This window comes from Pogoniulus pusillus, chromosome 1, assembly GCF_015220805.1.
Source record: "Pogoniulus pusillus isolate bPogPus1 chromosome 1, bPogPus1.pri, whole genome shotgun sequence".
Taxonomy (NCBI): Eukaryota; Metazoa; Chordata; class Aves; order Piciformes; family Lybiidae; genus Pogoniulus; species Pogoniulus pusillus.
Window position 1 is genome coordinate 36,726,444 of NC_087264.1, and position 16,627 is coordinate 36,743,070.

At 37.0% G+C, this 16,627-nt stretch overlaps 1 protein-coding gene across 8 annotated transcripts in view; it reads right to left on the reverse strand.

Annotated features, from left to right (window-relative positions):
* The window catches only part of HECTD1 (HECT domain E3 ubiquitin protein ligase 1), a 67,356-nt gene that overhangs the window by 35,395 nt on the left and 15,334 nt on the right, over positions 1 to 16,627 (reverse strand). For 5 of the 8 annotated variants that reach the window (XM_064148332.1, XM_064148333.1, XM_064148335.1 and 2 more), the window contains exons 3-13: positions 14,318 to 14,552; positions 13,231 to 13,458; positions 9,496 to 9,777; positions 8,978 to 9,266; positions 8,074 to 8,150; positions 7,885 to 7,983; positions 7,141 to 7,255; positions 6,154 to 6,328; positions 4,516 to 4,654; positions 4,152 to 4,322; positions 2,903 to 3,125 (exon numbers count right to left, since the gene is read on the reverse strand). In XM_064148332.1, the coding sequence (XP_064004402.1) occupies positions 2,903 to 3,125; positions 4,152 to 4,322; positions 4,516 to 4,654; positions 6,154 to 6,328; positions 7,141 to 7,255; positions 7,885 to 7,983; positions 8,074 to 8,150; positions 8,978 to 9,266; positions 9,496 to 9,777; positions 13,231 to 13,458; positions 14,318 to 14,552 (2,033 nt within the window). The remainder of the gene's footprint in view (positions 1 to 2,902; positions 3,126 to 4,151; positions 4,323 to 4,515; positions 4,655 to 6,153; positions 6,329 to 7,140; positions 7,256 to 7,884; positions 7,984 to 8,073; positions 8,151 to 8,977; positions 9,267 to 9,495; positions 9,778 to 13,230; positions 13,459 to 14,317; positions 14,553 to 16,627) is intronic. The other 3 variants (XM_064148343.1, XM_064148353.1, XM_064148376.1) reach the window with 1 other exon arrangement.

Genomic DNA, 16,627 nt, shown 5'->3' on the forward strand with positions numbered 1-16,627 from the left:
AGCCTCCCCAGGGAGGTCGTGGAGTCTCCTTCTCTGGAGACTTTCAAGGCCTGTCTGGATAGGTTCCTCTGTGATCTGTGTTAGTATTGTCCTGCTCCAGTAGAGGAATTGGACTCTATTATCTCTTTGGGTCCCTTCCAACCCCTAACATCCTATGAACTGTGGACAAGATGTTGAAGACAAAAAGCAGAGGGGGGGAATTTAAAAAAAAAAAAAAAAAAAAAAATCACAATTTACAGACTGACAGTCAACATGTGCTAAAACTAAATTTTAGCTCATTGGTTTTGCTCAGATTGTCAAAAAAGTACTTAAAAAGGTTTGACAACCTATGTAAAAAATGTTATTAATCTCCCTCGTAGGATCCTCAGAAAAAATAAGAAAGCCAAAATTATGTTACTTAATAAGGTGAAATTTTGCCAACTCAAGTTATAATTCAGAACCTCTTATACCTTTTCCAGTAATGACAATTTTAACACCTCTAAATATCTCAAAAAAGCATTACATAAATTTACTTCCAAATAATGTCCAATAACATCCCATGAGCTAATGAGATAAAAAGCTTTACACAGAGGTATTTCATAGATGACAAACAAGACCATATCCTTCCTTTACCCTACTTAACCTAATCTAGTCTGAAATTCTCAACAATTATCTCAATTTTAATGAAATTGTATTTTGACTTGTAGCAATTAAAAGGTCACATGCTACACTTTAAATGTTCATTAGAATCACACCAGAACATTCAACGAGTTTGTAACTTAAAAAAAAACAGAACTGCATACAAATAAAAACATAATAGCCTCATTAATGTAAAGATTACATCTCAGCTTCAAAGTTAACAAGTATCCTCATCTTTCAGCATGCTCACTTGATGCAACTTCTGTAGTCCAGGTACTTGTAAAATTGCTGTTTTCCTTTTGCTGCAATGACTTCGGCTCTACATTTGTTTAAATCTGCCATTTTCATGGCATAATACTAACATTAAATAATCTCTAGGCAAGAAGAGTTACATATTCTTGAAGCATAATATTCTTAACTGCTTAGAATGGCATCTGGAGAGAAGGTTTATTTAAAAATGTTGCAATTTCATTTGTGAAATAAAAATTCTGTTAATGAGACTTTTCCAAATTGCCATCATTACATTTTAACAAATTTATTGTTTAGTATGTAGCACTGAAAGTGTAATGATTCTGCATGGTTAGGAATAATTCCAGGTTCCCTTAGACACAATTTAGAGATCTAAACCTTCAGAATTACCATTAAATTTCAACTTTTGCATTGAAGTTTTCTTTTTTAAAAATTCAAACAAAACATGTTTTAAACTAATGGGGAGAGGGGTGAGTACAGACCTTCCAAAAATGTCCATGGCACATATTTATCTCCCCACTCCAACTTTCGTCATGCAATACACACTAAAAAATTCTGTTACTCAACCCTCTATATTCTTGCCAGACAGAAAATTACTCAAAATTATGCTACAAGATTAATTAGTAATGATTTAGGACAGCAGAACATATAGAATAGTTCAGGACTTAAAGACACTATTCTGAGTCTCTACTGTACTGCCGTAATTTTAGTTAAATATTAGTTTATTTTTTTAAGTAAAAGAGGCTGCTACACACACAGAAAGCTAGTGGGTGAAGTTCAGGCAAACTACATGGCAATGTCAGCACTCTTAGATGTCTGTTGACAACAGGTTGTAAGAAGCCTCATTTAATCCTAGTTGAGCTCCTTCCCTTCCATATTATCCATGCTAGGCATACCTCATTCAAAAACTTTGGATTTATTCAGTCTTTTAAAAAGATCAGTATGAAAAGACACATCTTAAATCCTCCATCTGACTACTTCTAAGTTCTTCTCAGTGAAAAGTTCATCTGAGCTATCTCCACTGCACTCATCTTGTACGGAAATAATAAAATCCCATCCCCAAGACCACATCTTTTGAAACAGAGAAAGCAGAAGTGGAATCCAGGGAGTATGAGAATTTAATAAATTAACTTTATGGATCTTAAAACTGATTTGTATGATAAACAAGTACCTCAACACAGAAAACGTTTACCTTTTAAAGGTATTAGCTTTGTTAAAAAGAAAGTAAGGACGTTTTCTGACCAAAACATAAAATAAATCTAGAAGCATTTTCCAGATGTCTTATGATCTAGACACACTATCACATTTTGTCTCCAAGCCCTTAAAATCAGTCAAGTCCTCAGCACTTCATTTCTATCCTGAATCATAATATGTTCTGTTATTCAACTCAACGGCTTGCTGAAAACATAATACTGCAAAGCATTTTACGTCTGCAGATTGATGAATGCACAAACTGTTGCAAAAAATATGAAGCAAAGGAGGGTTGTTTCCGCATCCAGAACAAGCTGTGTATTCTGAACAGAAGAGTAAAGCTACCTGTGCATTGCCAGTGAATAAGGTCTGTTCCCTTATCCTCTCTCCAACAAACAATTAAGACACTGTAATTTGTTTCCCAGTCTTAATGAGAAACTTTCCATTACTTTGTCTTCAAACACATGCAATATCATTCTGCTAGCCAGAAGCAAACAACAAATCACCATTTCAACCTGCTTTTCCTGGGACAGCCACTACAAAGTAGTTTTAATGACTGAGGTGAAAAAAATTAATTATGCATGGAGAAGAATCAAAACAAAATGAAGTTAATACATTGTCACTGGCAAAAAGTTTACTTGAACACAATTCACCAAGGAAGTCAAGTTATGGGCACATGCTATCTGATAAAATGCATCACAATTAACTGACCACCTTCCACCTGTTTACATCCTTTACTATTTAGTAAGCCAATTCCTGCAAAACAAAATAGCTCAAATCAAATCAGATAAACAAAGAAAACAGTCTCAACATTTAACTTGAACTTGAATTATAAAGAAACTACCTGAACTATCAGATCCTCCTTCAGGACTGCCACTGGAATACATCGTGGCCAGCTTTCCATCCAAGATAAATCTGAACCATCCGTTACTACCATTAGATAGCTCCAGGGCTGCAGCATCACTCCAGATATAGAGGCAGTCCCTTCCCCTAATGATAGACCAGTCTCTCCAGTGATATGGTTTACCCTGTTGCAGTTCTTTAGCATCTTCCTGTGGTTCATCCTCCTGTAACAAAATAGTATTAAAAAACTCCATGATAACTATGAACCAACAAAAAAAATCCATAAAAGCAAAAAAACCCAAAACCAACCCCAAAACCCCTAAATAAAGCCCAGCCTACATGCTCTCCCCTCCTTCCTTAAATGAGCCCCCAAACTAATGAAAACAACCCACAGCACTAAACACAAGCATTTAAAAAAGGTTTGATGAGAAAAACAACGACTCAAACCAAAAGTATAGGACCTACACTTTCTCTGCCTCTAAAACATATCTTTAGAAATACTCTTCAATAAAATAAAATAAAATACTTCTAAGAAGTTTCCTTTCAGATACAGATTTATCTACTCAGAATTAACAACTGTCCAATGGCTGGTACATCCACTTCTGCTTAAGACATACAGTGTGGATAAAGAATCACAAATTGGTTGAGGTTGGAAGGGAGTTCTGAGGGCCATATAGTCCTAACACCTGCTCAGGCACAGCCACCTAAAGCCAGTTGCCCAGGACCATCTCCATAAAAAAGCCCTAAACAACTGAAAACTCACAGTAAAAAAGTTTAACTGTAACCACCTATAAACCTTAATTAAATGGATAACAAGTGACCTGTCACCCATTCAGTTAATTTGAGTGATCAGTAATATGACAGTTAGAAATTAGCAAGTATCAATATGCATTTAGAGTCTTCATTATCTGTTTTAATATATTCCATAATATTTAAAACATCTGCAATTAGTTGATGCACCAACAGTGAGAAAGACACACTTTATTCAGAGATGATTAATTTAATGTAGTAGTCATTTTCAAAACACTTGACAACACCAAGTGTCAAACAACTGGATCACAAGTAACTCTGAACAGGAACACTCAGTAGATGTACTAACAGAACACGCAGTTACACTAAGCAATAAAATTAAGACAAGAGGCATATAATGAACATTAATAATCTACCTTGTCCTGGATATTTTCACAACAGTGAGAATTGTACTAGAAGTTTTGGTTTTATAGGAACAAAGCTATCAATGTTGTACTTACCTTCTCAGGTTTAGACTCTTCTTCATTTTCATCATCAGATGACGGCCCAGCCAAAGTTGACACTTTACTAATTACACCAAGCCTAGCCAATTGGTCTAAAAAAGTATCACCACCTTTATCCACCAAATCCCTTATGATCTGCAAGGCTAGCAAATGGCCATCATCATCATCCTGTAATAAATTGAGATGGAAAGGAAATAATAATGGAGACATCTTATTTAAAATAACTTTACATACCAAACTTCACATACAGTCACAGAAGTATGATGTAATTCTTTAGTTATTGACAAGTATGTGGAATCAACAAATATAAGGGTTTTTTTGTGCTGTTTTCATTAAAAGGTGGCATTTTCTTTCTTCCTACCTCTTGATCAAGAACTGTAGCTGTTATCTCAACCAGTATTGTGGGCAGATTGTGGCCAGCATCAGAGTCACAAACCTCTTTCAGCAGTGCCTCAGAACAAAAATGTATCATTTTTCTAATGAGGGCAAGACTTGCTTTCCTTTAAAAGAGATCATAGGAGAAAAAAAAAAAATCTTACAAAGACAGTAAGCAGTGATCCAAGAAACAAAAGTTCAAGTTGAAATTACTTTTGCCCTATATTTACACAATGTTTTCGATACAAAAAAATACAAGTTTCAGCTCTTGTTACTGGAACCAAAACTGGCAATTGTTGGCAAGTCCCAGATTATATCTCCATTCACCCACTGATCTTTTTTTGATTCTATAGCATTATGATCCTAGTATTTTTCTATCCTCAAGCCCTCTCTAAATAAATGTATTCTGCATTCTGTCTTCACCCATTCTTAGCAATGCCAATTCAATTCCACACACTTCACCCTTCCAGGTATCCAGCCATCCACTTCTGTTACATGCTTGCCATGTTTTGGAGAGAAGCCTAAAGTTTTAAAGTCTCATATTACTATGAGAACAATTGAAAAATATTTTTATTTATATATATTTAATAATATTCTTAAGCATTACTATAATATTACTGCATCTTTCCATATTATTCATTTGGAAGTAAATCATTTTGGTATAGTTGAAGCTGATAATTTTTATTTGACTGACTTAAACCCGTGATTTACATGAAGAAAACTAAAATACAGGGAACCAACTACTTCTGTCCTGGGTTAACATATCCTGCTCTCACAAGCCTCTCTCCTCCAAGGCAGAAACAAAGGAATGTAACATAAAAAACCCAAACCAATCTCCAACAGTTAATTGTGCACAGATTAATACAGTTTATTTCCTTCATTTAAAATTACCTAGTTTAAGCTTCCTACCATTAACTCAGGTTCTATCTCTCTCACTAGAATCCAATTTTACCCTGTGTTTTCATCCCTCAAAGTATTTATGAACACTGGGAAAACAAGTAAGAGATGAAACAAATGTTCTATTTGTAGTGTAAAATGTTATGGTAAGAAACAGTTTATCACAACCATTATGCCATCCACAGCATTCTTTTTTAAATATTAGATTACATTCTTGTAATTCCCACAGTAAAAGGAATCTTCTCCAGTTGATGAGCACTGAAGATGTTAAGAAATCTTCTAAAACCTTCCAAAATAGCTTTTTCCAATCTTTCCGATTTACATCCACTGGTAAGTTTTCCCCTCTTAAATTACTACTTTCATAACAGCAGTAAACAATTCACAGTGCAAGATGCTACATGAACACAATATTGTCCTTGTGCTATTGCAGTCAAGAGAATGTTTCAATCTTCCACTTCTAACTAACCACACTCTTTTCCCAGACTTTTTCCCTACAGAGCAAAAGAGTGCTACTTGAAATACCAAGTAAAAACCAAGACCTGTAACACTTTCCAAACCACTAGTTTTATTCAAACAGAAATATGTTTAAGCGTCACTTGCTTTAATTAAAGCAAGTGTCATAGATGTCATAGTTCTCATAGTTTTTAAAGAAAAATAAGCCTTTTGTAACAGAGCATATTTAAAAATTTACAATAGTGAGGGACTTTTTCTATTATGATAATATTACCTTATTGAAGGCAACATAGTTTGTTGAAATGTTTGTGCAAACACAGGCAATAATCTTTTCAAGTAAATGGGCGCCATCTCTGGATCTCCTTTGGGTTCATTACACTCTTCCTCATCCTTGTTTGCGTCTTTCTTTTTCTTCTCATCTCCTTTGTTAACAGGACACATCCAGTCCCCTAGAAAATATTTTTTTCCCAAAAAACGTTCAATGGCAAAACTCAACCACGTTAAAAACAAACAAAACCAAACGAGTTTTATTTGCTAACATTTAAGTACCTGAGCAGGAATATGCTTTCCTAAAACTCACGTGTCAGACTTCTGGAAGAAAAATGTCTGATATTAAGTATCACCAAAGATCATTCACATGAGGAGCTCAAAGTCCTTGAAGTGAATATGACCACGTAACTACCTGGGGCTACAGAGCCACAAAAATCTCATGAACAGCTAAACTGCATTTCCCATGCAGAAAGAAAGGATGTCAGAGCAGCTACCAATGCTGACATCCCCCAAACCCACAGCAAAAATCCCAGTCCAGCCCCATTCCACAGCTGAAGAGCAGAGCCACTGACACTGCCCATGGCCAGACAGCAGTTTCTTCAGTAATTCCAATTCCTTAAGAACATCCAAAATATTAAATCTTTTATAGGTAGTTTTCAGGTTAAAAAAAGTTGGTCACATAATACAATTTTAAAAAATCAAATCCTAATGGTGCCAGGGGAAATTTAGGCTCGAGGTGAGGAGAAAGTTCTTCACTGAGAGAGTCATTGGATACTGGAATGGGCCGCCCAGGTAGGTGGTAGAGTCGACGTCCCTGGAGCTGTTCAAGGCAAGACTGGACGTGGCACTTGGTGCCATGGTCTAGCTTTGAGCTCTGTGGTAAAGGGCTGGACTTGATGATCTGTGAAGTGTCTTCCAATCCTGATGATACTGTGATATCATGTCTAAATATTTCTACTAACAAAGGTGTAGAATTAAAGACTGCACTCACCTGGGGACTGAAGAATAGCTACTACTTCACTGTGCCCCCTTTCACGAGCTTTGTCTAAAGGAGTTTTCCCATCTTCATCTCTCAAATCAGGGTTTGCACCATGTCGTAAGAGAGTCTGATAACAAACATTTTTAAACATGAAACGAACATTAAGATTCCTTCCTCTCAAATAGTAAATATATCTTTCATACATCTTTCCCACACTTTTATTTTTACATTTCAAGCAAAGTTCAAACAGCCAGTATCTGAAAGGGGCCTGCAAGAAGACTGGAAAGGAACTGTTTACAAAGGCCTGTAGTGATAGGACAAGGGAAATGGTTTGAAATCAGAGAAAAGCCAATTTAGGTTGGATGTTAGGAACAAGTTCTTTACCATAAGGGTAGTGGAACACTGGAACAGGCTGCCCAGGGAAGTAGTTGAAGCCCCGCTCTTGGAGATATTCAGGGTCAGGCCAAACAGTCTCTGACCAACCTGATCTAATAGAGAATGTCCCTGCTTACTGCAGAGACCCAAACTATTCCATGATTCTACAATTGTCTTGTCTGTACCTACAGTTATCATCAAACTTTTATTCGTATTACTGCCCCATGAGAATGGAAAATGTTTATTTTGATATACACTGCACAGAACACGTAAATATTTGACAGTGCACACGTTAAAACAAGTTGCATGGAAGACCTTTTGTACAGAACAGGACAAAAACTTTAGCACATAAGGATTTCAAAATACCAATTTAAATCATACCTTTGCTACCTGAGGTCTTCCGAAACATGCTGCATAATGTAATGAGGATGACCTCTGACCTCTGTTAACATCGGCACCCCTCTCACAGAGAAATTCTACCTGTTAAACAAGAAAAAAAGAAAACTAAAGATTTTTCACCTCTTTATGCAAATAACCTATTTTTTTTAAGATGCTGCAAAGGTAACTTACCATTTCCTGAGTTCCAAAAGCAGAGGCCCAGTTTAAAAGCGTTTGTCCTACGTCATCCATAAAGTTTACTTCAAAAGCTGAAAGACACAATTAAATAGTTAAAAGTCCCAAAATTATTTGAGTAACACTGAAATTTAACAAGACCTTGAAAAAGAACAACAACAACACAAATAAACCCTCCACTTAAACATCCTCAATAATTTTAGAGAAATGTTTATGCCCTTAATTTCAATTTCAAAAAGTAGCATAGGAATGGCTACTAACAGAATAAGTGAGCAGCAACTGGGAGGAGCAGAGGAGGAAAGAGAAGTCAGAAACAGGAGAGAGATGTTAAAAGCTGCCAAGGTAAGATTAGCTGTTTTACACAACTCTGAGTAAGAGTTTTACATGTTCAAGGTACAAAGTTGATTAAGGGACTGAAATATCTCTCTTAGGAGAAAGAGCAGAAACGTGAGGCTGTTTAGTCTGGAGAAGAGCACACTGAAAGCAGATCTTATTAATGTTTATAAATGTCTAAAGGGTGGGTGTTAATAAGGGGCCAGGTCTCTTCCCCTGTGACAGGACGAGGGGCACGAACTGGAACACAGGAAGTTCCACCTCAACATGAGAAGAAACTTCTTTACTGTAAGGGTGACAGACTGGACATGGCTGCCCAGAGAGGTTGTGGACTCTCCTCAATGCCCATCCAGGCATGCCCCTGGGTGGCCTGTCGTAGGCGATCCTGCTTGGGCAGCAAGGTTTGGATCAATGACCTCTGAAGGTCTCCTACAACCCCTAGCATTCTATGATTCTGTGAACTTGTACACAAAGATTTTCAAGGTACTACCTAAGCATTTGTTCTGACAACATAAAAACCTCAAAGAAATACTTCATCCCGTTTGCTTTTTCAGTTCTTTTTGCTTACCTCCTGTGTCAATAGCATCTATTAGTGCATCAGTATCCTTACTGCGGATGCAATCTATCAGCTGCCGATGAGAACGTTCCCCAGAACTATCCAGTCTTCGCAATCCTGGGATTCTGCCTGTAGATCCAGCACTGGATTTTGGCAGGGCTTTTCTCCCTTCGAACAGTAGCACCAAAAGAAGATCTACTAACCGCATGGTATCCAGTACACATCTCTCATCACCCTGCAACGCACTTTCTATAGAATCTGGAAGTTCAGATCTTAGGAGATCCTGGAAATAATTAAAAGTCTGAACAATAAAAAATATACAGGGCTTTAGAAAATACTATCAGAACTGGATTTCATTTCCATATGAAATGTTTCCTTTTTTTCCCCTCTTTATAAATAACCTGGGAGTACTTTTGTATATATATAAATAAAATCTATAAATCTGTAATATACAGATAGATTATATATGCACAATTTGTGTTGCTATTTTAAAACCCTACAAAAAGCTGTAGCATAAAAGGATTTCTTACATGTGTCACTACTGGAGAGCCTCTACACAAGGTTGACAACAGGCTTACAATGGTTGACACCTGATTACTTAATTTAGAGTCTGCAGCAGTAGATGGTGCTCCAGTGCTACTTCGTCCAGGTTTGCAAACTGAAGATGGTCCTGATACTGTCCCACCAGCAGCTGCCATGCGAGATAACAACTCCTCAGTTAATCCATGCTTAGCTAATGGGGCTGGGTCAACTCCACGCCGTGTGAATCTGTCAGCTAATGAAGCAAAGCATCTCAGCGCTCCATCTGAAACCTAAGAAAGCAGTATAAGAGAAATGATGAAAAATCTGTTACTTCAGAAGAGAAGATGCTAAGGGGATATTCTCACGAATAAAGGACACAGAAGAAGCTGATTTCCCCAGATTCCATTTGAAGTCAGTGTACCAAGGAGTCAGGCTTCATTAAGACAGAAAGATGGGAGTCAATCCAGCAATGTTCTCAACTGCTCCAGTTTTGGGCTCCTCAATTCAAGAGAGATGTTGATTACTAAAGCTTCATCCAACTTGGCCTTGAACACTTCAATGAAGTAGGCATTCACAAGCTCCCTGTGCAGTTTGTTCTAGCGTCTCTCCACCCCCACTGCAAAGAACTTCTTCCCAATGGCCAGTCTAAATCTACCCTCCTCAAGCTTCAATACATTCCCTCTTGGCCTATCACTACAAGCCCTTATAAAAAGTCCCTTTCCAGCTATCCAACAAGTCTAGCGTTCTGAGACCCCCAAACTATTAAAGCCATAGTGCAGTTTTATAGTTGAAGTTTTATTTAAAGGTTTATATACTTAAGATATTATTCTGTTCATGCCCAAAACTAGCACAAACAGAAAATCAGATTTCACCCTTAAATAATCCTGACTGGTCCACTGAGCAGCTGACACAGGGATATGAAATTATTTTTGTGACAATAAAATTAAAAAATCCCAAATTTAGGTTTGGCATTAAAGAAAAAAAAAAAAAGAAAAAGGAAAAAAAAAAAAGGAAAACAAAAACAAAAACAAAAAAAAACCAAAGACAGACAGTGACTCCGTGGAAACAAGGCTTACTGATAATCCTCTTAATCCAGCAAAAAATACAGCTGGCCAATTGCCCTTGAAGGGATACAGCTTCTCATGCAGGCACTGAAAAGAAGGGAGGTTTTGCTTTTATCATCTCTCTTATCTGTATACTGTCAAGTGATCTTTCAGATCAGGTTTGAATAGGTATACTAAGATAAGCTATTCCAGTCACATTTGCCTTTGTAGATGTGCAACAGAAAACCACACCAAGTATCAAGAAACTAAGAGAGAAGAAAATGAAACCTAGACAAAAAAACCAAACAAAAAATCCACAAAACCAAAACACACCAGAAAACAAAACAAACCCCCAAAACACACCCACAAACTCAAAAAACTATCAATATCTACATTTCACCAACCTCAACACTACTAGAGTTCTTACTCTCTAAAACATCATGGACTTCTAGTGCAGGTCATGTTCAAATTGTCTGCTATCACAAACCAAAGGCTCAAAGACAGCTACTCATCAATAGAGAACAAGATTAAGGTATCAGCCAGACTTCACGAAGTTAAAAATCTTACAATTCCAGCAAGTTTGAAAGGACTTGAAAATCAGTTTCTACTGAATAAATGCAGAGCACCCTAAACTTATGACATGGTCTCTGCATGCCAAGCACCCCAAATTTTCAAGTACTCTTTTGAAAGGGATAATTTTTTTAATTTAACTTGTAATGACCACTACTCATGTCCTCTGGCATCATTTCAGGATTCTGAAGGCACAATGAATAAACGATTCTGTATCTATATGCCATCTTGATGGATTTTTACCAGCACAGCTATCTATCAGAAATATACAAGAAAAGTTCACCTAACATACAGAATATATCTGGTCGGAAGAGACCTCCAAGATCATGCAATTCAACTTCTGACCCAGCACTGAAGGGTTAACAGCAAACCATGTCCTAAGCACCAGGTCCACATGGTGCTAGAACACCCTCAGGGATGGTGATTCCAACACTGCCCTGGGCAGACTATTCCAATATTTGAGAACCTTTTTAATGGAGAAATATTTCCTAATATTAGTGCCACATTGTTGGCAGTTTACAGAGCAAACTTCTCATAAACTGCTAGTAGAAAGGCTAAACCTCAAACTTACAGTTAAGTTGCTCTTGAGGCCACACTGATTGTACTTCTCCCTTCAGTGATATTACTACCTGGCAGCCCACATAAAAGGTGACCATATCCACCAGTGTAGAAACTTTACAACAGGAAATTACTGGGCAAATTCATAATGCGCATCAACATTCATTTTAAATCCTGAGTCTTGTTTTACACAAAACATATTTCTCGAGGCTACTGGTACAGATTTGCTTATTAAAGCATTTGGGTTACTCCAACCTTAAGCTTAACTGCAACAAAAAGATTAAGTTAATTTGACCTGTCATCCAGGTCTCCAACAACCCTAGCAATTGCTCTTTTTATAAATTGGGAAAACAGTTAAAATGCTACAGACTTCTGGCCTAAATTTCAGGATTAGTTTGTCTGAGATGATCAGTGCACTAATAAAGTTACATAACGCCTAAAAAACACATTGTAGCTTGCTCTGAAATGGCTAGTGTGACAGTCCGAGTCTTTCAAAAAGGGCTAAAAATATATGAACAAAAGGTAGCCCACAGGCAAAAATGGATTTAGTCTCCCGCACATGATGTGCTTAATAAACCAGACAGAGGGGATGTAGAGAAAAGAATGAGGACAGGGGTGGGGGCAAAATGGAGACTAGGAATGGTACAGACAAGAAGCCTAGATAGGCTACAGCAGTAATTCAGCTAAAGAGCCAAAAAGCATTAATAAGATACACAAAAGGATTCTACCAACAGGGAAATAATTTCCCTGGGATTCATCTTGTAAATTTTACAAGAATTACTTCATCTTGAATTAGTAAAACAGCAATAAAGTAGTGCTGCATCTATGATAGTCCCATTTAAGATGGTTTCAAATGTACTATTTTAGCATTGATTGTGGATGTCTGTATCACTCTTTAGTGTGTATCACTCCTTGGCAAAAGAAAAACAAACCAAAGTGATTTTTGTGTCTTATTTACGTTCCACTTGACAGTGACTGTGGTGCAGACTTTTCCAAATGCACTGACAAAAAAAGGTAGGAAATTTTTTCAATAAAGTTTTCAGAAGTTAAGTAAGACCATAATCAGACAACAGTGCTTGGAGTCAAACACTAAGCACTATTTTTAACTCCTGTCATCACAACTGTAAAAGGAAGCTATCACAATATCCAAACATCACAACTACTATTGTAAGCACACAGTTGTGGACGCTGGTCACAAGGTGGGTTTCAGTCTCTTCTCTCAAGTAACACCTGACAGGACAACAGGAAATGGCCAAGTTACACCAGGGGGTCAGACAGGACATTAACAAAATTTTCTTTACAAACAGGGTTGTCAAGTATAGGAACAGGCTGACCAGGAAAGTGGTTAAGCCACCATCCCTGGAGATATCTAAAAGATGTGTAGATGTGGTGCTTTGGGATACAGCTTAAGTGGTGGACTTGACAGTGTCAGGTTATCAGGTGGTCTCAATGAACTTCAACGGTCTTTTCCAACCTAAATGATTCTATGACTCTATAAAAATACCCAGCCATTCACTTATTAAACCAAATGGAAGTTAAATTCACAGCATATTAAGCTAACTATTACATTACCTGATGGTCTTCATGTTTTAATAAGCTAGACAGTGATTCCACACAGATCTCTAATGAAGAATCCTGAGGCTCCATTTTGCCACAGAGTCTGGACACTACAGCCATAGCTGAATGCAAAGTATCCTTATGAACAAGGTGTCCACTGTCACGAATGAATGTCAGAACACAATTCAAGCCTCCAGCTTCAAACACAGCTCCTGACTCACGGGTACAGATTAATTCTAACACCTAGAACAAAACAAAATATAATTAGAATGACATACACAGAGTTGGTTCTTTGTTTACATCTATCCACAGAATTGGATAAGAAAATTAAACAACAAAATTTTAAAAAACCCTCTCTCTTAACAACCAGAAACAGCCACAGCTTCCAGTACTCTAGTAGTTGTAGTTGTCTTCAAAACCACGGGAGCAAATACAAGTACATTCCCCAATAGCAAGGTCATAATAAGTGTTCATAAGAAGAGACATCTAGATCATAGTATCTTCTCCTGGGAAAATTAAGTGAAACACAAATGAAACCTCTGCAACTTCCAGAAGCACTGTTAACTCCAGTACTTCAGTGGTGTACTTCTCATTAGAGTATAACTTAGGTAAGAAAAACATGCATAAAGTCTGATGCCATGGCAATCAAGGACTATATGCTATCACATGCCTATGAGTTATGCTTTAAACAAAAGATTTTAAAGGTGTTGTAGATTTTGCTGGAAGCTTTACAAAGAGTGCAGAAGAGCTGTGTTTAGTGCTACAGAACAGACAGCAGACAATTTTTTTACAACAGGAAATTTATACCTGACACAATTCTTCATTACCTTTTTAGAATAAAATTAGCCTGTATCATTCTAGTCATGTAAGATAAACAGCAAAATTTTCTTCTGTTATTTTATGTTTCTTCTTATACACCTTTTATTTTTTTAAATGAAATCCCACCTTTGAAGAGCACCAGATATGCAGCAAATATAAGCAGCATTGTACACCTTTATCACAGTTTTTGCTTCACATTTTAATAAAATAAGAAGACAAGAATGCTCTTTAAAACCAGCCAATTCTCCAGCTCCTGCTGAAACAGTTTCCTCAGTACACATACCTTCACACACTGCTCAGCCAAATCTCTGCTTGTTCTGTTGTTAAGTTCAACCACTACTAAACGATTACAAAGTGCTTTGATAGCTCCATCCACTCCCACAATCCTGCGGGTGCATTCAGCTGATACATCCAGGTAATACGTTATGGCACGAGCAGTTACTTCTAACACATTGTCTGGAGCACTTTCATCCAGAAAAATTTTGCATAGTGCTGGTAAAAAAGTTCGAGGAGGGCATCTGCAGGGAAAAAAAAAATGCAAATCACCAACTAATGCTTTTCATGCTGACATGATTTGCTCAGTTAGATTCCAGTTGGCTCAGAGCGATCATTTAGAACACAGGGATTTCATACACTACTCAAATTTCAAATCCATCATCTGAAAAGAGGCTGTATTAGGGGAAGAAGACAACTGAAAAAAATTAGTCTTGAAATTTCACAATCACACAGGAAAAAATTTATCCTCTCAGGAAACTTTAGGAATTAACCTCCTATCATCAAACGGAATGCACTTTTTCTTAAGAGCTTCAACATTTATGATTATAAACAGCTACTTAAGCATGACATGCTACATTTGATACAAAGACTAAAGATTCTGAGTTTATTCTCTACATTATAAACATTCTCACTTGTCTTTTTCAGCCCCACTCCCCCCTCTCAACCCTTCACTCTTTTTCCCTAACCACAATGACAACATTTAATTCATTTAGCTTGCTTCAACTGCATTTTCTCTTCATACCTATGCTGCAGTAGTCACTGGCTCTCTTTATTGGTAGCCTCATTTCCATGTTCAAAAAACAAGAACACTCCCACAATGTAAGAAACAAATAAGCAAGCCATGACAAACTTCTTCTATCCCTCTGATGTAACAGAATGCAAGCTAAAATGAATGTTCATAGTAATGCTTTTCACTTTGGTTAAGACTGATTTGGATCAAAAGTTCCAAGATAAATTGTCTCTAAAGTACAACTCCGTATCTTCCACAGTATAACCACTTAAGAATAAAGTAGTAGATGACTACAAGATAGTAGTGAGCAATTAAGTGAAAGGGACCTATACTGTGACAGCAGCCAAAGCAAGTGGATAGGTCATCTGTGGATGTAGGAGACTAAATCCACTCAAAACAAACATTGCAACTTTTACTTAAACCAGCGATTTTGCCTACAAAATAAGGCAGAAAACTTTTCTAAATCCAAAAGAGAAAGAAAGAAACATAAGAGCATGCTTTTCCGTCTGGAAGACAGGTACTCATCACTGGATCATCCTGTAGACTAACCCAGAGGTCATCCACTACCTGGCATTCACAGCAACAAATCCTGGGACAACAAAATGCTATGTTTCCTTGAAGATCTGCCCATGTTTTATGAAGTAAATAATACTGCCTGACAACTAAATATATTACCCAATAATCTCTAATGACATAAAGTAAGTAAAACTCTAATAAAGCTAAATCACCTATTCAATATTTGCATTAGCTTACCAGCCTGCATTGTTGTTAGATTTGCTGCGTAACTCCACACGCATTATTAGATGACTACCACACAATGACACTAGAAGCATTTCAATACATCAGAGTAGACAGTGCTACCTGTTTTGGCAGGGAAAAGAAAATATCCTCTACATTTTTGCAGGGAGTTAAAAGGGATACTTAGCAAATCTAACATGGAAACCTTTACTACACTTTTAACAGTTTATAAAAAAGACACCACAAAAATGGAAGTTGTATTTTTCAAAACCAGAAATCTAAAAATTTGGAAGAAATCTCTTCCTGTCCTTAGAACATCTGTCCATGAAAGCAAATCCCCCAGCAGATAGTTCAGAAATGCAAAGTTGCCAAAAGCCTATCAGATACATCAAATTCTTTGTCAGCACAAAAATACCGGTACACTGTACCAGCAATGTTCTTCTCATGACAGCACAGCTGCCGGCAAAATCTTAGGGGGATGGATTTTTTTTAGATTACTTTTCTTTTTGCCAGAACCTCTGGCTAAATTAGTCAGAGACCACACATTTTCAACTAGGAGGCAAGTAACTTCTATTTGCTGTCAGGACATTTGTTTTCTGACTTAGACTCAGAAAATTATTTCCAGTTCTCCAGTAAGGAAATCAAGTTGTTGCATAAGGTTTCACGAAGACCTGTCATACACTTAACTTGTGGGAATTGCCTGAATCTCAAAATAAAAAAAGCTTCAACTTGTTTCATAGGCTATGATAATGCACATAAAACCCTTATAAAAGCAGCAATAACAAAACATCAGTTGTTCTGAAAAAAAAAAAAAAATTTATTTATCCTTTCTGATAACAGCAACTGATG